The sequence below is a fragment of the Chamaea fasciata genome, unplaced genomic scaffold, assembly GCF_029207755.1.
Source record: "Chamaea fasciata isolate MVZ Bird 193981 ecotype frontalis unplaced genomic scaffold, bChaFas1.0.hap1 SCAF_23, whole genome shotgun sequence".
In the NCBI taxonomy this organism is placed as follows: domain Eukaryota; kingdom Metazoa; phylum Chordata; class Aves; order Passeriformes; family Sylviidae; genus Chamaea; species Chamaea fasciata.
The window spans coordinates 7,536,565-7,564,448 of NW_027094108.1; the positions used below are offsets into that span (position 1 = coordinate 7,536,565).

Below are 27,884 nucleotides of genomic sequence, written 5' to 3' on the forward strand. Positions count from 1 at the left end.
TCGGCAGACAAGCACTAATTTCTTTCATTTTCCAGCCTGGGATGGAGCTGGGCATGGGTTTTGTTGTTTTTCCCTGCATACCAACCACCTCCCCAGGAAAGGGGCCCCTTTTCCACACCCAAGATTAATTCACCCAAAGTGCGGTCAGAAAAAAAAGCCTGGAGTGTCACTTATCCCAGCCAGTCACAACAAGGAAAATCCCAGGAGATGTTCACCAATCCTTGGTGGATCCCACAAACTCAGCAGTGACCCATGCTGTCTCCTCCCAGTACAGATTTGGGATTGGATAATGCCACAGCCTCTGCAACAAAATCAGAAAATGCCTAAATTGGTGCTGAGGTTTAAAAACCACCAGTTTCTTAATCACAGGGAAAAAAAAAATCCCACAGCAGAAGTGAAAGCCCTGATGGAAATTAATCCAGTGAGGGCAAACTCAGACATCAGGAAGCTCTGGGGGGATCCAGGCTCTCCCAGTGTTCTATTTTGGGATGACACCAATGCTAGCTGGCAAGTCCTGGGTGTCAATATCTGAAAATCAGATTAAAAGGGAGTTTTAGAGCCTCTGGCTCCGGTTCTCGGTTGAGTCATGATAATTAATGGATCTGGGGATCTTCCAGGATGGGGAAGTGCTGGGTGATGGGGGATCCTGGCTGGAGGGCTGACTGAGCAGTGGGAATGTGGGGAGTTCCAGGGACAGGCCCAGAGGTCCCACAGGGGACGGTGCCTCTGTCCCAGCTCCATTGCTGTGGCAAGGATCTGTTCCAGGGGCTTCTGACACCTTGGGCAGCTGCAAAGCAATGTCCACTCTGTGGTGGAGACCTCTTGCGTGCCCATCCCATCCCATCCCATCCCATCCCATCCCATCCCATCCCATCCCATCCCATCCCATCCTAAATCTTTTCCCATTTCCCACCTCTCTTGGAAGCAACATTTCCTTTCAGGACATTCCTCTCCTCTCCATCCTCCTCTGTCACAGAACATTTCAGGAAAACATGAAAAAGAGCCATACTGTTGTGGGTTTTTCTTTAAAGTAATTTTTGAAGTGGAAACTCAGAAGATCCAGGGGTCAATCCCCTGAACCTAGGAGAAGGGGAACAGATGGGATTTGCCCCTCTTTTCCTTCCCCTGTGGGTGGTGTCTGTGGATTTGGCGGGCTGCAAGCGACCCACAGAGGAGCTGGGGGGACCCTGAGATTGGGCAAGACCCTGAGAGGGGCTGGAGACCCCCTGGAAAAGGGGGGGATCCTCAGGGAGATGAGGAGGTAAAGAGAGGATTGAGGATGTCTCTGAGGGGCTGTGGAGCCTCACAAAGGGGCTGATGGTGTTAGAGGCAGAAAGAGGGGTTGAGGGGAACTGAGGGGGCTAGAGGAATGGGAGGGGTGGGGTATTAGGGGAAGTGGGAAGGGCTGGGACCTGGGGAGATTTGGGGAGCTAAGAGAGTTCAAGGGATCTGAGGAGAACTGTGGTGGTGGGGGGGGTGCTGAGGAAAACCAAGGGGGCTTGGTTCTGAGGAGCTTTGTCTGTGTTGAGGGGAAATGGAGGGGTGACAGCTTGAGGGGAGCTGAGAGGAACTGGGAGCATGAGGAGCTTTTGGAGGGGAATCGGGTGGAAGAGTTTTAGGGGAGCTGAGGAGACCTGGAGGGGGTTGAGGGAACTGGGTGTCTGATGAGATTTTGGGGGTCTGGGCAGATTTTGAGGAGTCTGAGATATGTGGGGCCTGAGGAGATTTTGGGGGTTCTGAGGAGATTTGGGGAGCTGTGGACATTGAGGAGTCCTGGAGGTGCTGAGGGAACTGGGTGGGGGGGGTGGTGGTGAAGATTTGGGAGGGCTGGAGGAGGCTGAGGAGAATAGAAGGAACTGAAGGGATCTGGAGGATCCGAGGAAATTTGAGGGGATCTGAGTGGAACTGGGGGACTGAGGAGATCTTGGGGGTGCCTGAGATTTGGGGAATCTGAGAAGATCTTGGGGCGTCTGAGTAAAACTGAGGGTCTAGGGGGGATCTGGGTATTTGAGGATCTTTGGGTGGGCTAAAAGGAATTGGGGGGCTGAGGAGATTTGGGGGTGCTGAGATTTTGGGAGATTTTGAGGAGATTTGGGGAGGTGTGGACACTGAGAAGTCCTGGAGGCAGTGAGGGAACTGCACAGTTGAGGTTTGAGAGGCCTGAGACATGGCAGGGTCAGAGGAGAGCTGAGGGGCTCTAGGGCATTGAGGAACTTTGGGTGGTCTGAGCAGAAAAGGGGGCTGAGGGAAAATGGCTGTCTGTGGAGATTTTGGGGATACTGAGGTGAACTAAGTGGGCTGAAGAGATTTGAGGGTTATGGAAGTTTGGGTGGGCTGGTGATACTGAGGGAGTGGGGCAGGCTGAGAACGGAGGGGATCTGGGGGCTGAGGACACTTGTGGCAGCTGAGGGAACCAGAGAGACTGAGGAGATTTGGGGGCCTGAGGGAACCAGGGAGCCCTGACAGGACTGAGGGGGCTTGGGGGGCTGAGGAGGTTTGGGGAGCCCTGCCAGGGCCGAGGGGACTGGCGGGCTGAAGAGGTTTCGGAGGCCGAGGGAACCGGGGAGCCCTGATGGGGCTGCGGAGCTTTGGGGAGCCCTGACGGGGCTGCGGGAATCGGGGAGCTGAGGGGGTTGGGGGCCTCAGGGGGTTTGGGGAGCTGACGAGGTTTGGGGAGCCAAAAGGGCTTGCGGGGCTGCGGACACCGGGGACCCCTCCCGCGGCTCAAGAAACCGGGGGCTGCGGAACTTTGAGGAGCTCTCCTGGGACTGCGGCGGTTGCGGGGGGCTGCGGGCCCTGGGAAGCCCCTTCGGGCCGGGGTGCCCCAGCCCAGCCCGTCCCTGGGCGGGCGGTGGCGGCGGCGGGGCCGGGCGGGCCGGGGGCGGGGGCGGCGGCGGGGGGACGGCGCGGGGCTCCATCTTCCTCCGTGCGGCGGAGCCGGCGGGACGGCGGGGCACCATGGCTGTCGGTATAGGAAGTGTCTTTTTTTTTTACCTTCCCCCCCTCGCTTTATTTATTTTTTTTTTTTTAATATCCCTCATCCCTCCCTTTCCACCCCCCCGTCCCCTCTCCAAAACACCTCAAAACCCCCCGAAACCCCCCTCCCCCCGGGGGCGAGCGGGAAAAGGGGACCTTCACACACTCCCCCCCACCCCTGCGCTGCTTTTTATTCATTTTTCATCTAAATCAATATTCTTTAAAAATTTCCCTCCTTTTTTCCCCCTCAACCCCCCTTCCCCCTCCCCTCAGCCCTGCAGAACATGGCGTCCCCGTCCTAGCGTTTTAAAAATAAGCCGGGGCTGCCATTTTTGTTTGCCTTTTGTCTGCGAATTTTAATAAAAACGTCTGAGAATGTGGGAGAGGCGGCGGATGGAGGGGGGATGGGGGGAGCACCCAGCCAGGCCACCCCCCCTTCCCCAAACTCCCCCTTCCACCCCCATCCCCCGGCCTTTTTGTCTGGCAAACCACCCCTCCACCCCCCCCCACCCCCCCCGCAAATCCCCTCCCAGGTTGAGGATTTCAACTTCACTTAACCAAACTTCGCCTTTTTCCACCTCTTTTTTTCATTATTATCATCATTATTCCACCCCCCCCCCCCCATCCAAGCAGGAAGAAGAAGGAAAAGAGAGAGAAAAAAAGGGGGGGAAAGGGGGGACATCGAGGAAAATACCCATTTACCAGGATTTTCCCTTTTTCTTTCCCTCTGGATGGTCTAATGGAAAAGTTAATTGCAGCCGAATGTACCTATTTTTATGGATGTTGCATGTTTTGGGGGGGTTGCTTTTTTAATGCATTCTTGGCTTTTTCTGACTTTTTTTGCTTACAGGGGGTGGCAGAAGCAGCACAGGGGCTGAATATTATCATTACCATCATCATAATCACCATTATTATAATTTAAACCATTTTAATTTCTTTTCTCCTTCCTCTTTTCCTCCTTTTCTTCGCTGTTTTCTGTATTAGCTGTTTTTGTCTAGAAAAGTGGTCTCGCTGGCTGGAAGGTCTAATGGAGGGGGTAATTTTTTTTTTCGCGGCGTTTTTGGCAGGAATGCGGCAGCTTTAGCGAGGGACCCAAATTTCTGTGGCTGTGTCCCAGAGGTCTGTCTGTCCCTCTCCAACATATATTTAGCCATATACTATTTATACATCCATAATCTCCCGGCCACGTCGGGGGGCCTGGGGGGGAGCTTAGAACCAGCGTAGCCACAGTGATGGATTTGAACTCAGGAATGATGAATTTGATGATTTTCATTTCTTTTTCTCCATTCAGGGTTGGAGGATGCTCCTTGTTGGGTTATTTTCCCCCCCCAAGCCTGCGGTCCTTTGGATAGCAGCCGGGTTTTTTAACCTGGGGAGGATGGAGCAGGTGAAAGAGGCTTTGAGCCTGAGACCTTTGAGATTATAAAGAGATATTTTAGCAGAGAGGTAAAAAAGTTTTTTAAGTCCCTCACGGTGTGTGATTTGCCGAGAGACAGAGGGTCCAGGGTGAGGGGATGGATTTCACCCCCAATTTTCCAGCCAGCTCCCCATCCCTCAGCTTTCCCAACAGCTTGGGGATGAGCGGGGCTATAAAAAAACCCCACTATTTTTTTTTCCTTGTTTTTTTGTTGTTTTCTCTCTATTTTCAGGCAAATCCCCACGTTCCCACGGGTCGGGTAGGTCGGAGCCGCTTCGCTTTTGTTCCTCCGCTGTGGGATCTCGCGCGCCGGGGGCTGGCGGGGGGTTCGGGGTGTGTGAAGTTGTCCTCCTCCTTGTCCCCCCGTAGAAAAACGCCCCACGTGCAGCACCCGGTCTCAGCTAGAGCTGGAGATGGACGCGGATAAGGGGAAGCAGCGCCAGTACTCGCAGAGGTGGGCATGATGGCTGGATGGAGGGGATCACAGGGAGAAAAAAATCCCTGCTTTTGTACATTTACATCTTAAAATAGCATCTCTTTTAATGTGCATGCATGTAATTATATATGTGCTTATAAAAATAACATATATATGCACACCAAAATCCAGGTATTATAGGTGGATATATGTATTTCAGTATAAGTGGGGCCATGGTATATTTTGGGAGTATTTTGGGGGTGTGAGGGACTCCTTGCCTGGCCCCTCTGCAGGGAGGGGACCCCTGCTCCTGGCGTATGTGTGACCCTTTGATATTTCCCTTTTAAGAAATGTTTCTTTAAATGCATAAAACAATAACGTTCACCCTCAACCTCCCCAGCTTCTGCTTTTTCCCTTAAAAATGTGGATTTTTGGTCACTCGGTGCAATGTCATGACAAATGCATGTTGGATCCGGTGCTCTCACTCCCTCCTTAGGGTGATGCCCTGTCTGTGCCTCAGTGTCCCTGTGTGCTGTCAGCCATGGGTGATACCCCCGTGCTGCTGGGGATGGGCAGTTGCCCCCAGGCTGGTTTGTAGTGCTGCCTTTGCCTTGCAGGGTGCCTGGCTGGTCTCTTTTGTAGGGTGGGTGTACTTGGGGTCTGGGGGAACAGGACCCCTCAAGCTGTGGAGTGGTATGTTTTGCGGGGCGTGTGTGCCCTGTGTCTGGTGTGTCACGCCATGGGCTCTGGGTTTCCCTGCGGGCTGTCCTCGTGGCTCCTCTGCTGGGTCACTGGACCCAAACTGTTGATTTGGGGTCACACCGCCTTGGCCCCCATCTTATGGGAGCGTTGCCATCCTGGTACCACCTCCTCCACCCCTGAGTTGGGGACCCCATGGGGGTCTCTAGCGTGGTTTTGCCTCCCCTCCTGCTTGCCACTGGTGCTTGGCTCCTCACCCTTCCCTGCGTGCCCCTTTTCCTGCACAGGGACCCTCGGTCCAGGCTGGGAGCTCATTTTGGGTTGGTTTTGCTGGAAATGCAGAAGGAGAAGCCCTAGCCCAGGGCCCTTCGGGGGGCGGAAGCTGGGGTTTAATTGGTTCCATCTTGGGTGAATTCTTGTGGCGTGTGGGCCACCCCCTTCCCGAGCCACAGGGGGCTTGCCTGGCGTTCCTGCTTCACAGTTATGCCTGCCTTCTGCCCCCTCGGCCTTGGCGTGAATCCCTCCCAAATGAGGACAGTTTGGGCAGGGAGGGATGCGCATTCCCTGAGGATGGTGCTAGATGCCGGTTCCTACCCTCGTAGCTATGGGACACGGGTTTTGTGGATGGGCACTTGCTTTCCCTCCAAAACTCCTCCTGCTCCATGTGAACCCTAGGGAAACCTGTTCTTAAGAGGGGGCAGGGGCCATGGCCTTGTGTTTTGGGGGGAAAACGGAGGCATGGTGCAAGGTAGAGTGGGTTCCCTGGCCCAGGAACATGCTGAGGCCACCGTCACCATCTCTGGTCTGGCCTGTGTTGGGAAGGATGTGCTAGGATTTGGGTGGGGGAGCGCGCAGGGGACATCCATCCCCCCTCTTGGTTCTCCCCAATGCGCCGTCTCTGGCTGCCGCCGGCTTTCCTGTACTCACCACTTGGCACGGGGGGGTTGGAGCTCTGCCCTGGTGCTCTTGCTGGGATACCTGGGGACACCAAACTCTGTGTCTTGCTTGGTCGAGGACGTGTTTAGCTACCAAGTGCTACTCTGGTCACCCCAGATCCCTCCCCTCACCTCCCAGACCCCCCACTTTCAGGCTATACCAGGTCGGTGGTTGCTTGCCGGTCCCTGGGAGCTTCCCCTTTTCTCTCAGCGGTGCCGTGAAAAGAAATCTCTTGTTTCTTTTTATTTCAGCGAAGGCGAGACAGAGAGGGCTGCCAAGGTAGAGGCGTTCCCTAGAGAACTGTAGCTTGACTTAGCGGCAGTTGGGTAGGAAGTTGGAAGGCTCTAGTGAGCTCGTGCCCACCCGTGCCATCATCTACCTCCCATCAATCTGGAGCCTCAGCGACACGTCTCCCCAGGCAGCTGCGCCCACCTGGCTCCAGAGGCCACCCTGTGAGTACCAACCACTGCTGATCCCGACGGCCCCGGCACCGCCGCCCCCTCGCTGCCAGCGCCCCCGCTCTCCCCTCGCCACCCCCAGCCCTGGCTTGCCAGCTTCTCCCGCTCTTCCCTCCCCATGGGTGCGGAGGCAAAGAGGCTTCTGGTCTCTTTTTAGGGTGCTGCTGCTTCCCCCCCTTGGCCTGGCTGAGTGATGATGCTGGGTACTGTGCTGTTCTGGGGAATTTGGGGTTCAGCCCATGGTTTTGGGGCTCTGTGCATCTTCCTGCTTGCTCTTCCCTCAACCCTTTCCTCTGGCTGGGTTGCTTGGGTCTCCACCATGCTTTGGGCACCCACTGTGTCCCTGGGGATAACCTTTGACAACCCCTCAGCAGCCGATCTGGTGCCTGTGGAGGATGTCAGGGGCTCTTCCCACCATGGTTTGGACCACAGGACCCCATGCCATTAGAGGTGTTACCCAAGGGGGGTTCCCCCACCCAGCCAGAAACTGGGGGGGGCGCAGAGAGCCTTACCACCCCCGTGTGCCCTGCAGAGTCGGGGGGAGACGTGCCGCAGCATTCCCTGCCCTTCATAATTTCCATTTTAATGGATTTTCTTTTTTTTCCACCTTTGCTGCATGTCAGCTTCCATTTTTCATATTTAGCCGAGAATAGAGAAAAAGGGAGTTTATATATATATATGGGTTTTTTTCCATCTGCTTTCTTCCCCCTCCCACTCTGTTTCCCAGCCCCAGAGAAGGGGACGCCGCTCCTGATGAAACACCGCACAATTTGTAACATTAAATCGGGACAGGAACAGGGATTTTTATAATTATTTTGGCAACGCTGACCATTTCTTCCCTCTTGTTTATCCAGCTCCAAATGTGGTGGTTTTACAAATAATTTCTCATTTCTTTAGCAAGTCCTCCTCGGGTGGGGGTGGGGAAACACGTGATATTTATGCTTTTCTCCCCAGAATATCCTTTGTGCCTTTCCAGCCCCCTCCAGCGTTGCAGGAAGGATCCTGGGACTGGTGTAGGGGTTGGAGCTGTGTCCTAGTGATGGTTTGGGGGCCATGCCGGTGGATTTGATCTGTCTGGGTGCTGCTGCTGGCTCCGCTGGAGCTTGGCATGCTGTCGGGACAGGGAGAAGGATGGACAGATGGACGGATGGGAAGGACAAAGGTCACGGGGCACCTGCTGAGATGGGAGATCAGCTCCAAAAAACCCTTTTCTAATCATAGCTCTGGTTTCCTGTTTTCCCACGGCTGTTCTGGGGTGTGGGGTTGGTGCCGGTGTGCTTGGTCATGCCAAGGGGGCTCAGAGCCCTCCTGCCTGAGCTCCTGCTCCCTGCTGCCAGCTCCGCTTTTGTCCCTGATTCCTGGTGTCCAGCCCCTCATGTTGACACTGGCGTCCCTCATCCCGTGCCCATCATCCCAAGAGATCTTATCTATGTGTGTGTATACACACACACACACACACACACACACACACACACGTAGCCAGTGGGTAAATGCGTGCTGTGGGCGGCCTGTGGGTACATATATAATTACACAAAATAGCTGGCATCAGCTATGTCTGTGCACGGGAAGGTGCATTTAACATCCCCAGTGAATTCCTGTTCTGTGGCATGGAGTGGGACTTTGCCTCCGCCTGTGCCCTGGGATTCAGCCCTTCTGTTACTTCAAAACCCTAAAATTTGGTGCTTGAGCAGCCGGGAGGTGATCTGGAGTGGTTCGAGACTGGGAAGGGGAATTCCCAAAGCTGATGTCTGGGTGGTGTCCTGGACAGGCTGTGGCATTGAGGTCTGCCATGAGAAATTGCTCTCATTCCTTGATGCCCTGGAACACACCTTGTCCTGTGCCAGGCTGCTCCGTAGCGCAAGGGGTGGATGGTTCCTTCCTCCCTGCCTTGGCTTCCCCCCCAAAATGGGGATGGTCAATCCCACAGCTTCTTCACCCTGGGGTAGCTGTTGGGATGTTACATTCTGGTGAGACCAGGATTCCCTTTCTCTGGGTGCTGCCCACCTGTCCATGGAGAGCTCAGAGCGTGTTTGAAACCTGGGGCAGCAAGTGTGAGGAGGTGGAGGAGCAGGAGGAGGAGGAGGAAGAGGAGGAAGGCTCATCATCCCCAAATCCTGCCACCCCCAAGGCTTCTGGAAATGCACTTTGCTGGAGACATCGCTCTAGTTTCTCCTGGAATCCTGGCCATGGCCTGGTTTATTTTGGAGCCAGAGCTCTCCGGGGCCCCTGTACCATGCATCCTATCAGGGTCCTATAGGTGCTTACCCTCTTGCCCCCATAATGGGATTTGCTTACCCTTGTGCCCCCATAATGGGATTTGCCGGGGTGGTGATGCCTGGTCATGCTGGGCTGCTCTGCCAGAATCACCCTCTTGCTGCCCCCTTCCAGCTGTTTCCCATTCCCAATCCAAAGATGGATTTAGAATTAACTTTCCCAACGCATTCAAGTGTCTCCGTGTATTTCCCAGCCCCGCTGGTTCCGAGTGTTCCTGTTGAACCAGTCCTGGGTGTCACGGGCACGTCACTTGGCTTTGGAGGCATATTTTGGGGGGATTCAGCTAGGATTGCTCTTGGGTTCAGTGTGCTGTGCTCACCCTCTCCCATGGCAGCGTCCCATCCACCTCTAATCCCTTCTTGGATGGGAGAAATACGTCCAGAGCTTGGGAGATTTGGGCGTTTTCTCCAAATTTCATCTTCCTCCTTTTCAAAACTGTGTCCCTAGTGTGCTCACCAGTGTTTTGTGGTCTTGGAGGCAGGCAGGTGCTTGGTGTCCCCCTAATGCTACAGGAGTTTTCATCTGGGAAGATGCTCAGGGGGTTCTCCAGCCCTGCCCCCCCTACCTGCTCCCTGCCTTTGCTCTGAGTTTTGCTTCTTGGGGGGGTGATGGTTTGTTTTGAGGTGTTCAAGGTTGCAGGGTGGGGGGGCCATGGGTTAGCCAGTGATGCCCCATAACCGCCTCCCTCTCTCCCCAGGATGGCGGAGCCTCGCTTCAACAACCCCTACTTCTGGCCACCCCCCCCCACCATGCCCAGCCAGGTAGGGCCCCTGCACTGGGATTTTGGGAGGAGGGAGGATAAACGGATGTGGAGAACACTGAGGAAGAGGCTGGGGGTCCCCAGGGTGCCGATTCCTCTGCCCTCACCCACCTCTCTGCCTTCTCCCCTCTCAGCTGGACAACCTGGTCCTGATCAACAAAATCAAGGAGCAGTTGATGGCAGAGAAGATTCGCCCCCCACACCTGCCTCCCACCTCAGTAGCCTCTCAGCAGCCCCTCCTGGTGCCCCCCTCACCTGCTGAGAGCAGCCAGTCCATCATGTCCCTGCCAAAGCTGCAGCAGGTGCCAGGGCTGCACCCCCAGGCAGTGCCCCAGCCTGACGTGGCCCTGCACGCTCGGCCGGCCACCAGCACCGTCACAGGTACCGCTGCAGGTTCTGCCAGTCTGGGGGGCAGGGTGGGATATGGGTCCCCCTTAAGACTAATACTCCATCACGTTGCTCACTAGGGTTGGGGCTTGCATCCCGTGCACCGGCTGTTAGCACCTCGGAATCCAGCCCAGGAACGGGGACCACCACCCCTTCGACCCCCACCTCCACCAGCCAGAGCCGCCTCATCGCCTCCTCACCCACCCTAATCTCAGGAATCACCAGCCCCCCCCTCCTTGACTCCATCAAGACAATCCAGGGCCATGGCTTGCTGGGAGCGCCCAAGGCTGAGCGGGGCCGGAAGAAGATCAAGGCGGAAAACCCTTCAGGACCACCAGTGCTGGTGGTGCCCTACCCCATCCTGGCCTCAGGGGAGACGGCCAAAGAGGGGAAGACCTACAGGTAGGCACACCCCCGCCTGCTGTGGGGGCCGGGGGTGATGGCGGGGAGCCCCCCCACCCCAGCCCGGTCCCTGCGGGGTTCTCCCCCACACCCTCCAGGTGTAAGGTCTGCCCCTTGACGTTCTTCACCAAGTCGGAGATGCAGATCCACTCCAAGTCGCACACAGAGGCCAAGCCCCACAAGTGCCCCCACTGCTCCAAGTCTTTTGCCAATGCCTCCTACCTGGCCCAGCACCTGCGCATCCACCTGGGCGTCAAACCCTACCACTGCTCCTACTGTGAGAAGTCCTTCCGCCAGCTCTCCCACCTCCAGCAGCACACCCGGTGAGGGCCCCACTGAGGGGCTGGGCACACTTGTTCCTGCTGGCCAGGGAGGGGGGCAGGCGGGCGCCCCAAACCCACCAGTCTCTCCTGACACCCTTTATGGCCCTGCTCTGCTTGTTGGTCCTGCTGCCATCATCTTCATCATCATCCACCGTCACCTTCAGCACATTCATAGTCTCCAGCACACTCATCACTCCCACTGTGCTCATCGATTCCCCCCCACACTGGCTGTTCCATTGCCTTTATCATCCCCACCACACTCATCATTTTCAGCACTTCCTTGGGCTCCACCATGCTCGTCATCTGCACTACCTTTATCATCCCCACCAAGCCAATCTGACTCCACAGCCTTCATTATTCCCACTGTGCTCAACATCTCTACCACCTTAATAGTCTCCAGTACCTCCCTTATCTCCACTACCTACTTTCTGACCACATTCACTACCATGCCACCATTGCCACAATGCTCATCATCTCCATTACCTTTATTGCCCCCACCATGTTCAGCCATTCTCCACTGTGCTTTTTCCCACCACTTTCTTCATCCCCACCGTGCCCCCATGCGCCCACCACCTTCAGTGACCATGGGGTCATCTGTCCGTGCGTGCCAGTCCATCTCCTTCCACACTCATCATCCCAACCACCTTCACGGTTTCTGGTGCTTGCATCCTCTCTCAACCCCCATCTCAACCCCTTGTCTCCTCTGCTTCTCCCCTGTTATCTCCTGGGCCACTAATGTTGCTGTGCTCACTGTAACCCCCCACTCCAGTGTGACCCCATGGATGGGATCAGCACTGTCCTTGGTGGTGGAAGGGGAGGTGACGATGACCCATTGTGTGTGTCCCCAGAATCCACACCGGTGACAGACCCTACAAGTGTCCGCACCCTGGCTGCGAGAAGGCCTTCACCCAGCTCTCCAACCTCCAGGTCAGTGTGGGGGGACCTGGGGTGGGGGGCACAGGGTCGCCATGGTCCCCCCCTGACTCCCTCTGTTCCCTCAGTCCCATCAGCGCCAGCACAACAAGGATAAGCCCTACAAGTGCCCCAACTGCTATCGGGCGTACACGGACTCGGCCTCGCTGCAGATCCACCTGTCTGCACATGCCATCAAGCATGCCAAGGCCTATTGCTGCAGCATGTGCGGCCGTGCCTACACCTCGGTGAGCAGGGGGGATGGCCCAAAACCTGCCCCCAGCCCCCAGCCCCCCACTCACCCCTTTGCTGCCCCCACAGGAGACCTATCTGATGAAGCACATGTCCAAACACACGGTGGTGGAGCACCTGGTCAGCCAGCACTCGCCGCAGCGGACGGAGTCGCCCGGCATTCCTGTACGGATCTCCCTCATCTAAGCCGGGAGGGGACAGGACCCCCCCAGCGTAAGGAGGAGGAAGAGGAGAGGGAGGGAGAGGAGGAGGAGGAGGAGGAGGAGGTGGAGGAGGAGGAGGAGGACATGACCCCCAGCGCCGCGGGCCGTGCCCAGGCCGTGCTCCTGCCCGGCTCCCGCAGGTTTGGTGACATCCAAAGACGGTTTCAGAGCACTTTGAATCTCTGCGGTTTGGTTTCTTTGGGGGGGGGCAGTAGGGGTGGGGGTGTTCCCCCCCACCAGGCCCTGCCCCCCAGTTTTGCATACAAATATATATATATATATATATATTTATTGGCCAAGAACTTGGTGCTGCTAAAGACCAGAAATTCACCCCAAAAACGAACCATGGATGGAGCAAAAAGCAGCTGCGGGAGGGGGGAGGTCCCACTACATCCCCCCCTCCCCCACACAGACTCTGGGCCCAAGCACCTCCATTTAGGGTTAATTTTTAACCATTATGGGGGTTTTTTTGTGTTCTTTTGGGGTCCCTTTTGAGGGCGAAGCTACGGGCAGAGCTGTGTCCCCCAGGGACAGCCCCCCCATTCCACATCCCCAGTTTTGGGGGGTTTGGGGTTCCCCTGCTTAGCCTTGTGCCTGCCTGTACATACCCCCTGTATAAAGCTGGGGGGCACTCCCCCCAAACTCATCTATATTCTGTACTTTTTTGGTTCATTTTGGATATTAACTGTGTTATTTTTTATACACTTTTTAAGCCTTAACTCAGCGTTTCTTTGGGTTGTTTTTTTTTCAGGGTGTTTTATTTACCTTTTATTAATTTTTAACCCCATCTCCTTATTTTTTACCACCCCTATTATTTTTACCCCCCCATCCCCTTAATTTTTACCCCTCCATTATTTCTCCCCTCGATGTTGTACGATATCAATATTGTAACCTTTTTTGTCAGCATGTTAATACCGTGTAAATACGCCTCTTATACACTTAGCCCCCCCTTTTTTTCTCCCCTTCCCCCAGACTTTGGGGCTTTTTTATTTTCCTCACTGCCCAGCCAGGCCAGGCCTCCCTAGAGCTAGTTGGTACCTTATTAAAAAAGGGAAAAAAAAAAAAAAGAAAAAAAAAAAAAGAAAAAAGAGGAGAAAATGGACAAAAAGTTGCCCCTCTCCCTGTTGTTGCCACCCCGTCCTGCATTGTGGTTCTTGGAGAAGCTGGGGGGGGGGCACGGCTTCACAGTGTGGAAAAGGAGTGAAACCCCCCCAGCCCAGCCCCTTTCCAAAAAAAGAGAATAAAAGAGAACAAAAAAAGACCAAAACAGGAATTAATGAAACTGGGGGGTTGTGTTTGGGTGGGGGAGGAGACTCCCTTGTGGGAATGCCTGGTGACATAGGTGGGGGCCTGGTCCCTGTGGGGCTGCAGGAGGGGAGGGTGAAACTCGGGGTCATCCTCAGCAGCTGCATTGTTCCCAGAGTTTCCCCTGGGAGATGGGTGGCACAGTGCCTGGTGATGGCAGACATGCGTCACTGGTTTCTCAGCGTGAAAGTGGTGGCTCTGATCTTGGTGAGGGGTGTGAGTGATCCACTGCTGGGGACACCAGCTCTGGGGACAGTATGTTGTGGCTACCACTGCTGGGGACATCTCACTGTGGCCTGGGACACCTCACCATGGCGGTGAACTCTGGTGAGACCTGTGTGGCCACCAACCCCAGGTGGTGTGTGGCCACCTGGGGACCTTCCAGGAACCTGTCACCACCTCCAGGGACACCTCATTGTGGCCACAGCTCTGGTGTCACCACACTGTAGCCACCAGCTGCGGGGACACGTCACAGCGCATACTGTCTCTGTGGCCACCACCAGCTCCAAGGATATGTCATCACTGTGGCCACCAACTTTGGGGACACCTCACCACTGTGCTTATTAGCTTTTGGGACACACCAGTACTGACACCAGTGCTTGGGGACAGCACACCATGGCCATGTCACGACCACAGCCACCACCTCTGGGACACCTCAATACAGATGCTACATCCAGGGACCCCTCACCAGGCCCATCAGGTCCAGGGAGCTGATCCCCCCGAGACCATCTCCAGGGACATGCTACCACGTCCCCTCCTGTCCCCCTTCCCACCTCATGTACTGTGTCCCCCTAAGCACTGGGACTTGGGGGTCACATGGAGGTGTGGAGGGTCCCACTGTCACACAGACTCCTGGGAGGGGAACATCATCCCCACCTCCCAACTTGGGGGCAGTGGGGATCCTCAGGGTGACGCAGGTAACACCAACCCTGTCCCCACTGCCCACGGAAGTCCCACCACCCACAGCAGAACTTGGGGACATTGCCAAGTTGCTGCCTCAGTTTACATGAGAAGAAAATGGGGGATGGGAAGTGAAGAAAACTGGGAAGGTCCCAAGTTCTTTTTTTTCAGTGTTTATTAAAAACAAAAAAAAAAACAGGAAAAGAGGGGGATGGGGCCATGTGGTTTTTTTCTTTTTTTTTTTTTTTTTTTCCTTTTCTTAAAAAGACCGTGCTGGCTGAGGGGGGTGTGGGGGGGTCCTTACCTGCCTGGGGGGGGGCCCCCACCACTGTCCTCTGCTGAGGTGCCCCCAAGACATCCCAGAGTGTGGAGGGGTGTGTGAATGGGGGGTGACACCTCCTCTGCACCCCCCACCTCTCCCTGACCCCCTTTTGGGGGGAAGTCCAAGCCTCCCTGGGGGCCCCAATCCCAGCTGGGGGAGGGAGCACACGTTAAGGCAACTGTCCTGCTTGGCTCTGCTGACCTGGAGAGGGCATGGGGGGACATGTGGGAACCCCCTCTCCCTGCTGGAGAAGGGGGGGGTGACCCCACAAACTGCAGGGGGTGGGGCTCTAGAGCTACGGGCTATTTACACCCCCTGGGGGGGCAGGGGGGGTTGGGTGTGCTCACAAGTGTCTTCCCTCCCTTGCCTCCTCCCCAGGGCCACGTCAGGGGGTCAGGGGTCCTGCAGGGGTCCTGCGGGGGGAGTGGGGTCCCGTGGCCCCCCCCTCAGGAGTCCTTGAGCATGTTGATGCGGGCATAGATCTTGAGCGCAGGGCCCAGCTTGATGTTCATGGTGCTCATGAGATGATCCTCCTTGAGCAGCAGCAGCGCCTGCCCATCGATCTCCTGGGCCCTGAACTCCTCCGCGATCTCCTGGCAGCCTGTGGGGAGCGGCAGCATCAGCAAACCCTCTCAGAGCCCCCAGAAATAGTTAGGGGCTTCTCTGTGCTTAAATCCCCCAAAAAATTTATTTAGGAAGTTATCATATGTAAATCCTCTCCTCCAATTGTCCGTTAGCTTTATCAGTGAGTAAATTCCCCTGCCCCCCCCCCCCCCCCCCCATTGATGGGTTTGTGAGTAGAATCTCCCACCCCCCCAAATACTTACAGGGTTATCTATGAGTAAATCATCCCCCAAAAATGTATTTATGGGGTTATCCATGTGTAAATCCTACTCAAAAATATATTTAGGGGGTTCTCTGTGAATAAATCTCCCCCCCAAACCACAATTCTGGGGTTATCCTTGAGTAGATCCCTCTTTGAACATGTCGTGAGGGACATAAGTCTTCCCAAAACCACACTTCTGGGTATCCATAGGTAGATCCCTCCCTGTCCATCCAAGGACATTCCTCACCTGGCAGCGAGCGGATGAACTCATAAACGTCCTCCACGTTCCACTTGCTGGGCTCACTGGGCAGGAAGCGGTGGCCAAGGCCAGGCAGGTCGCGGCTGTGCACGTCCGGCAGCTCCATGTCTCGCAGCTCCAGGTCCCGCTCTCCCTGTCGGCGCCGGGATGTGGAGGAGCTGGCGGAGATGGGTGACAGCGGCTCCTCGTAGCTGGAGTTGTCAGAGCAGCGGCTGGAATCCTCCTGGCTGTGGTTGAGCTGCAATGATGCCGTCACCAACCCCGCTGGGACAGACCCCGTGGGCTACGGGGCAGTGCTGGCCTCAGCACCTGCCCCACGTCCCCAAAATTCAGGGACAAACCCCAGCTTCAGTGCCTATCCCATGTCCCCAAAACTCGGGGACAAACCCTAGGCTTGGCACCCACCCCACGTCCCCACAACTGGGGAGGCAATCCTGCACCCAGCACCCACCCTGTGTCCCCAAAATTCAGGGACAAACCCATGGCTTGGTGCCCACCCCACATTCCCAAAATTGGGAACAAATTCCAGCCCCAAGGCCCACCCAACTGGGGACAGGCTCCTGACCCCCCTCACCTGTTTCTTGCTGTCCTTGCTCAGGGGGGGCAGAGTCCCTTTGCAGCTGCGGCGCCGCCCGTGGGGGGGCCCTCCTGGTTTCTGGAGTTTGTTGCGATCCGGGTGGAACAGCCCCACCCTCTTCGTGCAGCCTACATTGTACCTACCATGGAGCCATGGGTCATGAAGGGGTCCCCACTCTGCTGAGGGAATTTTGGGGATACCTCTACCCCGCCAAAGAAGAGGGGGAGGGTGGATTTTTCGGGGTTACCCCTCCCACACTAAATGGATTTTCAGGGTACCTTCCCCCTGACAGGTGGATTTCTGGGGTTACCTCCACTCTTGTTGAGTGGATTTCAGGGTTACTCCCAACACCCCAGGTGGATTTTTGGGGTTACCTCTACTCTGCCAAGCAGATTTTGATGTACTTCTACTCCACTGAAGAGGGTCCAAGATGGGTTTTAATGTTATGTCTGCTCTGTCAGGTGGGTTTTGGGGTTTCCTCTACCCTGCTTGGGTGGATTTTGGGGCTACCTCTATCCTACTGAGGAGGGGCCTGGGTAGATTTTGGGGTTAACTCTACCCCACCATGGAGGGATGCCATGGGTTTTGGGGTTACCTCTATCCCACCAAGGAGGGTATGGGTGGGCTTCAGGGGTTACCTCTTGGCACAGGCCATGGAGCAGAAGCGCTTGGAGCGCTTGAACTTGTAGGCGAAGTCAACGCGGCCACAGAGCTCACACTTCAACTTGGGGGGGTTCCCCTCCTCTTTGGATTCTGGGGGGCGTGGAGGGACACCCAGAGAGAGAAACCAGCCAGCTCAGCTGGGGGACTCCGGGGGAAATCCCGGGGGCTCCCAGGGGGCCGGGCAGGCTGGGGGCCCGGGCGCTACCTTGCAGGTACGGCTCCTCCATGTCCGAGTCAGTGGTGGTGGTGTTGTCCTGTGGTGGGAGCTTGTCCGGGAGCAGCTCCTGCGCATACTGCTTGTGCAGGGCTCCCACTAGCAACGAGGAGCGGCCCACCTGTGCAACACACCTGGCTGCACCTGTGCCCCAGTGCCACACGGACTTCTTCCTGTGTCCATTGGGCTGGCAGGGACCATCCCAACCCCCCACATCCAGGGATGAGGGTAAGGAGAAGGGGATATGTTACCTGGTACAGCTCTGCACCTTCCTGGGTGATGGTGACATGGGTGTGGGTTTGGGGTCTAATTATTCTTTTGAGTGACCCATTCCTGACCCCTTAAATCCAGGAGCAAGGATAAGGAGATGAGGATACATTACCAGGAATGATTCTACCCTTCCTGGATGCTGAAGTGCTCAATAACAAGGGTTTGGGAGTCGATAATTGTCAAAGTGACCCAGTCCCAACCCCCCAAATCCCAATGCCTCCTTCCAAATCCCTCAGCTCCAGGAAGGACAACAGGTATGTTACTGGGAACAGTTCTGTCTCCTCCCAGATGATGGAAAGGCTCAATAACATGGGTGGGGATTTGGGGGCTCATGATTGTCTGGGTGCCCCATTCCCAACTGCCCAAATACAGGAGCCCTCTTCCCAATTTCCCACATCCAGGAACAAGGACAGGTAGAGGGGGATACATTACTGGGAATGGCTCAGCCCCTTCATGCACAATAAGGAACTCAAAAATGTGAGAAATGGGGATTCACAACAGCGTAGATGTCCCATTACCAAGCCCCCAAATCCAGAAGCAAGGATAGGGAGAAGGGGATATACCCCTTCCTGGCCCATGAATTGCTCAAAAATATGCGTGACAATTTGGGGGTTCACAGTTATCTGGGTGCCCCATTCCCAACCCCCTAAATACAGGACCCCACCCCCTGCCAAAATCCAGGAATAAGGATATAGATTGGTGGATATGTTACCAGGAACAGCTCCCTGAATGATTAACCATTCAATAATGTAGGGGAAGATTTGGAGGTTCACAAGGGCCTGGATGCTCCATTCCCAACATCCCTCTGCCCCAGAAATAGGGGTAGGGGGATACCATACTAGGAAGATATTTGCCCTTTTCTCAGTAATGAAGTCCTCAACACATGGATGGAGGATTCGGGGGGGGGGGGGGGCACGATTGTTTGGATATCCCATTCCCAAACCCCCCAAAATCAGGGATAAGGATACAGAGACAGATACATTAGTGGGAATGGTTCTGCCCCTTCCTGGATGACGTCCTTGATGATACAGGTGAGGATTTAGGGGTTCACAATGGTGGGTGATCTATTCCCAACCTCCCAAATGCAGGAACAAGGGTATGGACATTAGGATATGTTACTGGGAAGGGCTCAGCCCCTTCCTGAATGACAGAACGCTCAGTAATGTGTAACGATTCTGCGCAGAGCCCCAGATCATGGGATAAAACTACAGACTGTGGGACACGTTACCAGGAACAACTCAGCCCTTTCCTGGATGATGAAGCAGGGCAGGATTTGGGGGTTCAAGCCCAACTGTGCGCCCCATTTCCAAGGCCCCAAATCCATGAACCTTCTCACCGCCCGCAAGCCCCGGCTCTGGGAGACTGGGATACGTTACCGGGAAGGGCTCGGCGCCCTCCTGGATGACGAAGCCCTCGATGACGTGCGTGAGGATCTGGGGCTTCACGATGGCCTGGGGCGGTTTGTTCTCACCATTGTGGGGGGCGGCGCCGGCGACGGTGGCGGCAGCGCTGCCAGAGCCCGAGGTCATCCCGGGAATGCGGGGCTGCGCATGGAGGCGCTCGGGGGGCTCTGGGGACAGCGGGGGACACGCGGGGTGAGGGGCGGGCGCTGACGCCGCGCTGACGCGGGGCCGAGATTTCCATACAGCTGGAACAGGGAGCAGCTGCTGCCGCTCCCAGTGCCACCAGTGCCGCCTAGAGAGCCGCGAGCGGCCCTGGAGAGACTGCGAAAGGGGTTAAAGGGCCCCTCAAAATAACCGGAGAAGTCCGGACACTCCCCAGAGACCCCAGGAAGGACCAGCAAAGCTTCGGTGCGTCGCTTTAAGGCACCAGTAAGGCCGCATCTGCCCCAGTACAGCCCCAACAGGGCTCGATCCACCCCGGAAAGCCCCGATCTCCCCCAGTAAGGCCCTAACAATGCTCGATAAACCCCGGAAAGCCCCGATGCCCAGCACGACCCCAGAAAGGCCCCAACTACCCCAGTAAATCCCAATGAAAGCGCCGCAGGGCCCGATCCACGCCCGTAAGATCCCAATAAACCCCGGTACACTCCAGTAAAGCCACAGCACAGCCCAGCGAGGCCCGATAGCCCCCAGCCCAGCCCGCCCCGGCTCCCCTCCCCTCGTGGCCGCCTCGGCCCGGCGGCACCCTCAGGCCGCGCAGGCCCCGGCAGCCCCATCACCTTTGTCCGGCAGCGGCGGCTACCGCTGCCCCCACCCCTCCCTCGCCCGAGCCGCGGGGCCGGACCGGGGCCGGGGGCGGATGCGGAAGTGAGGTCAGAGCCTCCGCCACCGCCGCCCCGGGCCGGGCCGGGCCCCCGCGGTCGGCGCTCACTCACCGGGCGCTCAGGGGGTCGGGGGGGCCATGGCGGGGGGGCCGGGCCGAGGCTGAAGCGGGAGCGGCGCCGGGAGCGGGGCCAGGGCCGAGCGGGGACAAAGGCGGCGGCGGGGGCGGGGCTTGACGCGGACACGCCCCCCGCGCACCCATTGGCGGGCGCTGCCGCCGCGCGCGCCGGAGCCTCGGAGCACGGACATGCCCTCCCCGCAAGACCCCGCCTCCCACACCCCCGCCATCGGGGGAGGGGTCTCGCCCCACGAGGGGCGTGGCTGCAGGCCCGTGACCACGCCCCAATCCCGATCGCACCTCCTCACGCAGCTAGGGCGGAGCCTCCAGATGTGGCCACGCCTCCCCAGCCCCCGCTCCAGAGCATCTCCTCCAGAAAGGGGCGTGGCCACGCCCCCGCCCCGCGGGCGCCCTCCGTGTGTGAGGCCGAGGCGCCCGAGCCCCTCCTATCGGCAGCTGCGGGCACCGCACCCAGCCCGCACCCCCGTGTCAACCGGCGGTGACGCCGTGGACGCGGGTGGGCTGAGGGAACCGCGCACCCCCGGCCTCAACGTTCCCCTGCTGCGGGGGTTGAGGGTGCATCACCCCATGAGTGGGTGCCTGTCGGAGTGGGGCGGGGGCTTACCGTGCGTGAGGGGCCGCTCGCCCTCAGGGGTGTCGGGGCCCGGGGGGGCGGCGGGTGGCGAGAGGGCGGGGGGCTGCGGCGGGGCGGCAGGCGGGCTCTCGGCGCTCCTCGGCATGGGCAGCGGGTCCCGGCGGGCGCCCTCGGGGACCCCGAGGGAGGGCTGTGGTGGCAGGGACACGCGTGGGACAGGGTCAGGTGTGCACACGCACCAGCGGGGGTCAGGGCAGGTGCATATGCAGATGGCACAGGGGCATGCACCTACATGGCTGGAGTGTGCAGACTCGCGCATGGGTCACACACCATCATGTGCCTAGAGCAGGCATGCACATGCACACACGTGTCACAGTCGGGCACATGTGTCCAGACACACCCGATCTGGCATGCACATTTGCACAGACATGCATGGAGCCTGTACATACCCCCACAAACACACGTGCATGGGGTCTGGCATGAGTGTCACGCACATGCACAGGCCTGACACACATGGCTCAGGCAAGCACGTCTGCACTCGTGCATGGACCAGGCACACACGTAGCTCTGACACGTACATGCACCTGGAGTGAGTATGCACACAGATGCAGGGAGCACACGCACATGCATACGTGCACACATGTATGGGTCACACAAGGATCAAACACATGTGCACACAACACACGGATCAGCCACATGCTTCCCATGTCACAGGACACATAAGGGCCATGGGTGGGGCAAATCTGTGCACACAGGTGTGCATGGAGCAGGTACACACATGCAGTGTGGTATGAGCATGCACACCTGTACATCTGCAGACTGATGTGACAACTGGGCCCTCATGCACATTTCAGAAACACACATGCACACACATATGTGCAGGGATTGTGCACTTGCACACCCACACGCGTGTGCACACATCTGACTCCCCAACATCCCCCATTCCCACTCCAGTGCCCCCATTCCTCCTTCCCTCCCCTGAGCTCCCCTCACCAAGGGCCTTGGGGGCCCCTCACTGTGAGAGTTTGGGGGGAGTTGGTGGGAGGTCTGCAGGGAGGTTTGGAGGCCCCTTATCATAGGGGTGTGGTGGGTGGTTTGGGGGTGCTTAGGCAGGAGGTTTGAGGTTTGGGGGCAACTCACCATGAAGGTTTGGGGGAAGTTTGGGGGTCTCTCACTGTGAGATTCTGGAAGAATTTGGGGGAAGGTTTGGGGGCCACTCACCATGAGGGTTTGGGGGCAGTTTGGTGGGAGGCTTGGGAAGGCTTTGGGGGATGTTTGGGGGCCCCTCATCTGAGGATTTGGGGGAAGGTCTGGGGGCCCCTCACCGTGGGACCAGTGGGCTGCAGCTGCAGGATGACAGCCGAGGCATGCTGGAACTTGCGGGGGGTAGTGTGGCAGCCAGGGTGCCCATTGGGGGGGCCGCCCTCACCCCCTGCTCCTTGGGGGACCCCTGTTTTGGGCTGGGGGGCTGGGCCCGGGCTGGCAGGGGGCAGGGGCTGGAGCTGGGGGGCGGTGGGGGGGCCCGAGGGGGGCTGCCCACGGGGGCCCAGCTGCTGCTGCTGCTGCTGCTGGATGATGAACTGCTGCTGCTGCTGCGGTGGTGGCTGCGGCTGCATCGGCTTCGGCGGCTGCTGCAGGAACTGGGGGGGCTGCAGCGGGGCATAGGCTGCGAGGACAGCAATGGGGACAGAGATCCCCCCTTATCACCAGCACCTCAGCCCCAAGGGACCCACCCCCAGGAGGCTGCTGCTCACTCTGTATTTGTTCCCTCTGGTGCCCTTGGACAATCAGCTTTGCTCCTGCTGCTGATGTGGGAAGCTGCGCTCAGGCTGTCCCAGGGGGGTGGGCAATTTTGGGAGCCATGTCAGCGCAGCACCCCAGGCTCCAGCACTCCATGGAGTCCCTTGGCTCACACCCTCACTGCCCCAGCCCCCTGCACCCCATAGGACCCTGGGATCCTATGGGTGCTGAGACCCTCTTGGGCAGGGCCCCTACCAGTGAGGGGATGGACCCACAAGGTCCCAAATAGAGGCAGGTGACAAAGTACAGGAAACACCAGTGTGGGCCATCACTAGGTTTCAGAGTGAATAGCCTGTAACTCCCCCAGCACCCAGGGGTGTCCCCCGCCCCAGAGCAGCCCCTTACCTGGGGTGACAAGCGGGTGGGTGGCAGCGGGGGCGGTGGCGCGGGCCAGGGCATGGGTTCGGCCCTCGTGCCCATCGGCCTTTTTGAGGTGCTCGGCGGGGGAGTCGGGCGGCGGCCCCCGGGGGGGGCCAGCCCGGGGAGGGGCACCCCCGGGGGGCTTCATGGCCAGGGCAGGGAGGTGGGGGCCGGCAGGGCGCAGGGCCAGGCTGTGCACCTGCAACGGCAGTGGGTCAGGGGTGCCAGGGCAGATTTTGGGGGGCTGGCAGGGGTGGGGAAACTCACCTGAGGGGTGGTGGGTGGTGGGACAGGTGGTGGGGCCGGTGGAGGGGCCGGCGCGGGGCTCTCAGGCCGGACAGCGCTGACAGGGCCCGTGGGCGTGAAGATGAGCTGGGGATAGGGAGAGTGAGTGCACGGCTCCCCATGTCCGGGATGGTACACCCTGTGTGTCCCTTCTCTGTGTCCCTACAGGGTGGCACATGGGTATCTATCTATGTAGGGTAGGGACAGGTCCACCCAGTGGGGTGGAGGGCACCCTAGAGGGTCCCAACAACCCCCCAAAGGCGAAGAGCACCTGCTTGGGCACCCCCAATGGGGCTCTGGGTGCCCTGTAGGTTCTGGGCATCCCCAGTGGGATGGGGCGCACCCTACATGGGGGCTGCATTCCCTCAGCAGAGTGAAGGCACCTTATGAAGTCTACACACCCCACAGCACGGTGATGGGCACCCTGTGGGGGGCCTCGGACCCCGAGGAAGGTGAGGGGCACCCCATAGGCTCTGGGCACCCTGTGGATTCCCCATGGGTCCTGGGCATGCCACGCAGAGCAATGAGCACCCCTACAGGATCATAACACGGCCATGGGCACCCTGTGGGTGCCAGTCACCCCACAACAGCGTGATGGGCATCGTAATGGTCCTGGGCACCCCACCAGGATGCTGAGGCATGCCATGTCCCAGCCCCACCCTTACCATCTGTGCCCGCAGGTACATCTGGGCCTGGCTGGCAGTAAGGGCGGGTGAGGCAGTGTTGCCCAGCAGCACAGCCTGCTGAGTGATGCCCGACGCCCCGGACCCCACGCTCTGTGCCCGGTTTAGCAGCTGTGCTGCTGCCGGCGACGTCGCCAGGTTGATCTGGAATGGGGCATCAGGAGAAGATGGGGTGCTGGCACAGGTGAGCATGGGTGGGGTGGGTGCTGAGAGGCTGAGGGACTTACCGTGGGCTGCTGTGCTGGGGCCGGCTGGGTGCCATTGCCCCCTGAGGAGCTGCTTTGCCGGTTCGCTGCCAGGCTCGCCTTGGGGAAAAGCTGAAGGTGAGGGGTGTGCCAGCCCTGAGTGACCCCCAGTGCCCGTGGGGTGCCCATACCTGCTGGACAGCAGCCAGGCTCTGGAGCTGGGCGCTGGTGAGGTGCTGCTGCTGGAGTGCGGCCGTCTGCAGCATGAGGTGCTGCTGCTGTGCCGCGTACATCTGCTGCAGATACTGCGCCGCCGTGTTGGGCTGCCGGTGCAGCGCCTGCTGGATCACCTTTGGGGGGGAAATGTGGCCCTGGGCTGCACCACGACCCCCCCAGTGCCCCACAATCCTCCAGTGCCCCCCAGCCCCATACCTGCACGGTCTGGCGGTCGGGGATGCCGCTGTAGACAGAGATCTGGGGCCCGGGTGGGCGTGTGGCTGTGGTGCTGGCAGGCGTTGGGGTTGTGCCACTGGCGCTGCTGGTGGGAGCCGGAGCTGGGAGCTGCTCATTCTCCATGGCGGGGCCGGGGCGGGATGGAGGAAGTGGGTCAGACTAGAGCTGGGGTGGGGGGAGTACCAGAGTGAGGGGGTATCCCTGGTACCTCATGTCCAGATGAGGACCAGGGGGCTGGAATCACAGAGGAGGAGAAAGGTGGGGTAGAGGAAGAATGATGGGAGACCCTGTGGTTCATCCTCCTCTACCAAAGTGGGTGTCAGTGCCCCAGCGGAAATGGGGAAAGGGAACATGGACAGGAGGATGGACAGAACAGAGGGAAGGAAAGGACAGGAGGAAGGATGGACAGAGGGAAGGCTGAAAGGCAGAGAGATGGAGGTGAGGAGGTAAGGATAGATAGAAGAATGGACTGGAGGAAGAGAGGGATGAAGGGATGGACAGACAAAAGGAAATGAGGGAAGACGGAAGAAGGAAAGAGGTGGAAAGAAGGAAATGAAGGAAGGAGAGGAAGGAAGTAGGAAAGGGACAAAGAACAGATGGACAGAAGAGAAGGAAGTAGGAAAGAGATGGAAGGAAAGAGGGAATTATGGAACTAGGAAAGGGCAGACGTAAGGACAGGTGGAAGCAGGATAGGGATGAAGGATGGAAGGACAAAGAGAATGACAAACAGGAGAAGGAAAGGGATGGACAGAAGGACAGATGGAAAGGGAGGGACAAATGGAAGGATGGATGGGCAGAAAGGAAAATGGATGGGAGGAGGGAGGGAAAGAGGAACGGACATTAGGACAATAGAAATAAGAAAGAAGAGACAAGACGGATATGAAAGACAGAAGGAAGGAGTGATCAAGGAAGGAAGGAAGGATGGACAAGAGGATAGACAGAAGAAATGACACACAGAAGGAATGATGGCTCTAAGAATGGAAGGAAAGATAGATGGATGGATAGAAAGATTGACAGAAGGAGGAAAGGATCCAAGGATAGAAGGAAATGCTGAAAAAAAGCAGGAAAGTGAGGGACCAAGGGATGGAGGGAAGAACAGACCAGAAAGGAGGGAGGAAGTATGGACAGATGAAAAGGATCTGGGACAACAGTGTGGGACACTGTAGACTATGGACAGCGGCCACTGAAGGTGGCCTTGATGGCCATGCCACAGCACAGCTCCTCCAGGCCACCCCAGCTCGGCACATGAGGGACGTGGCAGCAGTGATGTCCTGGCCTCGTGCAGCCCATGGGGCTTTGTCCCCTGAGATGCCACTGCTGCAAAGCACAGGGTGGGACATTTCTGTGTTCATGGAGGTGGCAGTACATGTGGCCAGTGACACATCCCACCCTCTGGTTTGCATCCATGGCACGTGTCCACCATCAGCTGGAGATGTTTCAGGCAGCACCTTTCCCACCAAACAGCCATGGAAATGTTTTTTACCCTCTGGTGAGTTTGACATGGGGTCACTGCAGTGACTGAAACAGAGAGATCACACCAGGCCCATCTGGAGCCAATCCCCCAGGGGTGGGCACAGCCCAGGAACCCCCAGCAGCTCCTGTCCATTGTGGGTCCAAGCCCCCTGTCCTCACCCACACCAAACCCTATCAGAGAATTTGGGGTGTCAGATGGGGACACCTCACTTTTGGCCCAGAGGTGAAGAAACCTGCTCCAAGCCCCACCAAACCATGACACCCACCCAAAATAATAAAAAGGGAAGATTTTGCATACTGCCGGGACCCATTGGGGTAGGGGAACATGGGGGGTCCCACAGCCATCACAGGAAGAGCCAGGGAGCTGGAATTCCCTGAGCTGAGCCCAAAATGAGGGTGGCAGAATAAGGGGGTAGGGAAATCTTGGAGGAATGGGGATACAGACAGGTTGTGGGGGCAATATAGGGGATAGAGAGGAAAGATGGGAGAGTAAGCAGCAGTATGGCGCAATATGGGGGGAATAATATGGGGGTTCAGAATAAGGGGGGATGCAAGATGCTGGTGAAGGGCGGGATATGGCGGGAAGGTGGGATAGAAGAGAGGGGATCAGATAAAAGAGCAGGGATTGGAAAATGATGATGGGGTGGAAATAATAATATGAGGGTGCAAAATCAGAGGAGGGGTGGAAAATAATGGGAAAAAGGGGAAAATACTAATGAAGGGGTTGGATAGAAGTGACGGAGGTCAGATGTAACATTGGGGGCTCAGATACAATATAGGGGGTCAGAGGCAACAGCAAGCACTGGAATTGATTTGGGGTGAGTAATAATAATAATAATAATAATAATAATAATAATAATAATAATAATAATAATAAAGGGGTGCAGGATAAGGAGCAGCAGAATATAATATAGGCAATGATAAGCGGGTGCAAAAGAAGGGGGGATGCAAGATGCTGGTGAGGGGTGGAAAACACTAGTGGGCGTGGGATGGAAAAGGGAGGGTCAGACCTTAAAAAAGGGGAGTTGGATAAAATAGTAGGGACTGGAACATGATGATGGGGGTGGGAATAAAAGTAACAGTGCAAAATCAGAGAAGGGGTGGAAGATGGGGAGTAGGCTATGATGGCAAGGGGTGGGATGGAAGACATGAGGGTCAGATATAGAATAGGGGGTCAGAGATAACATGGGACACTGGAATATGATGGTGGGCGGTGGGCAATATTAATAACAATAATATTAATAATAATAATAATAGTAGTAGTAGTAATGGAATCCAGAACCAGAGGAGGAGGCGCAGGAGAAAGGGAAGGGGGGGAGACACGGGTGGGGGTGGGAAGTGGGGGCCCCACGGGGGGCAGGGAGCGGCAGAGGCCACGGCCCCGGGTGGGGAAACTGAGGCATGGCGGGTGCGCATGCGCGCCCCCCCCTCCCCTCAGGTCCCCCCCCCCGGCCCAGACAAAGCCGCCCAGGCCCGGTAGCGGCGGCACGCGCGGTACCTGCGGGCCGGGCCGGGCGAGTCGGCGGCGGCGGGCGGGCTGTGCCATGGCCCGGGGGGCGCCGGGGGGTCCCGGAGCGGGGAGTGCGGGGGTCCCGGCGGGGCCGGGCCGGGCCCGCTCCCTCCTCCCTCCCTCAGGCGGCGGCGCGGCGGCGGCGCGAGGCCATCGCTCATTTGCATTCCTGCGCGCGTCACGTGGGGCCGCCCGGCCAATTGCCGCCCCGCCCGCCCCGCCCGCCCCGCCCACCGCTCAGCGCGCCTGCCGCTCGCGCTCGCCATGGCAACCCCGAAGGGGGCGGTGAGCGGGGTCGCCATAGCAACAGAGAGAGGAGGGGGCGCGGATGCGCCCGAGGGGAGGTGGCCGGAACCGGCGTCGGGGGGAGGCGGGGGGCGACGGAGATCCGGTCCCCGGTGATTCCAGGGGGCAGCCCGGAGATGCCCGGAGTCAGGCCCGGCGGGA

At 57.8% G+C, this 27,884-nt stretch overlaps 2 protein-coding genes across 7 annotated transcripts; one reads left to right on the plus strand and one right to left on the minus strand.

Moving 5' to 3' along the window:
- Nucleotides 1–2,974: 2,974 nt before the first annotated feature.
- LOC136300421 (zinc finger protein 362-like) lies at nt 2,975–14,768 on the plus strand. The gene is given in 10 exon segments (XM_066202824.1): nt 2,975–4,572; nt 4,575–4,652; nt 4,763–4,847; nt 9,873–9,936; nt 10,070–10,316; nt 10,403–10,724; nt 10,823–11,047; nt 11,896–11,974; nt 12,049–12,207; nt 12,281–14,768. Coding segments are annotated over 10 exon segments (1,458 nt in total). The 5' UTR covers nt 2,975–4,490; the 3' UTR covers nt 12,398–14,768.
- Nucleotides 14,769–15,387: 619 nt separating this feature from the next.
- On the minus strand, nt 15,388–27,601 carry PHC2 (polyhomeotic homolog 2). 6 transcript variants are annotated; one of them, XM_066202803.1, is made up of 15 exons: nt 27,426–27,601; nt 24,434–24,619; nt 24,193–24,339; nt 24,044–24,121; nt 23,799–23,960; nt 23,116–23,220; nt 22,834–23,047; nt 22,014–22,354; nt 20,719–20,878; nt 19,127–19,320; nt 17,470–17,667; nt 17,242–17,375; nt 16,601–16,742; nt 16,015–16,264; nt 15,388–15,542 (listed from the first exon to the last, which is right to left on the minus strand). In XM_066202803.1, the coding sequence occupies exons 2-15, from the start codon at nt 24,575–24,577 to the stop codon at nt 15,388–15,390; spliced, it is 2,424 nt and encodes an 807-aa protein (XP_066058900.1). In that variant the 5' UTR covers nt 24,578–24,619; nt 27,426–27,601. The 6 variants fall into 6 exon arrangements, with proteins under 6 accessions (XP_066058900.1, XP_066058901.1, XP_066058899.1 ...); XM_066202804.1 differs by having other exon boundaries at nt 17,242–17,356; nt 17,472–17,667; nt 24,193–24,351; XM_066202802.1 differs by having other exon boundaries at nt 24,193–24,351.
- Between the last annotated feature and the right edge of the window lie 283 nt (nt 27,602–27,884).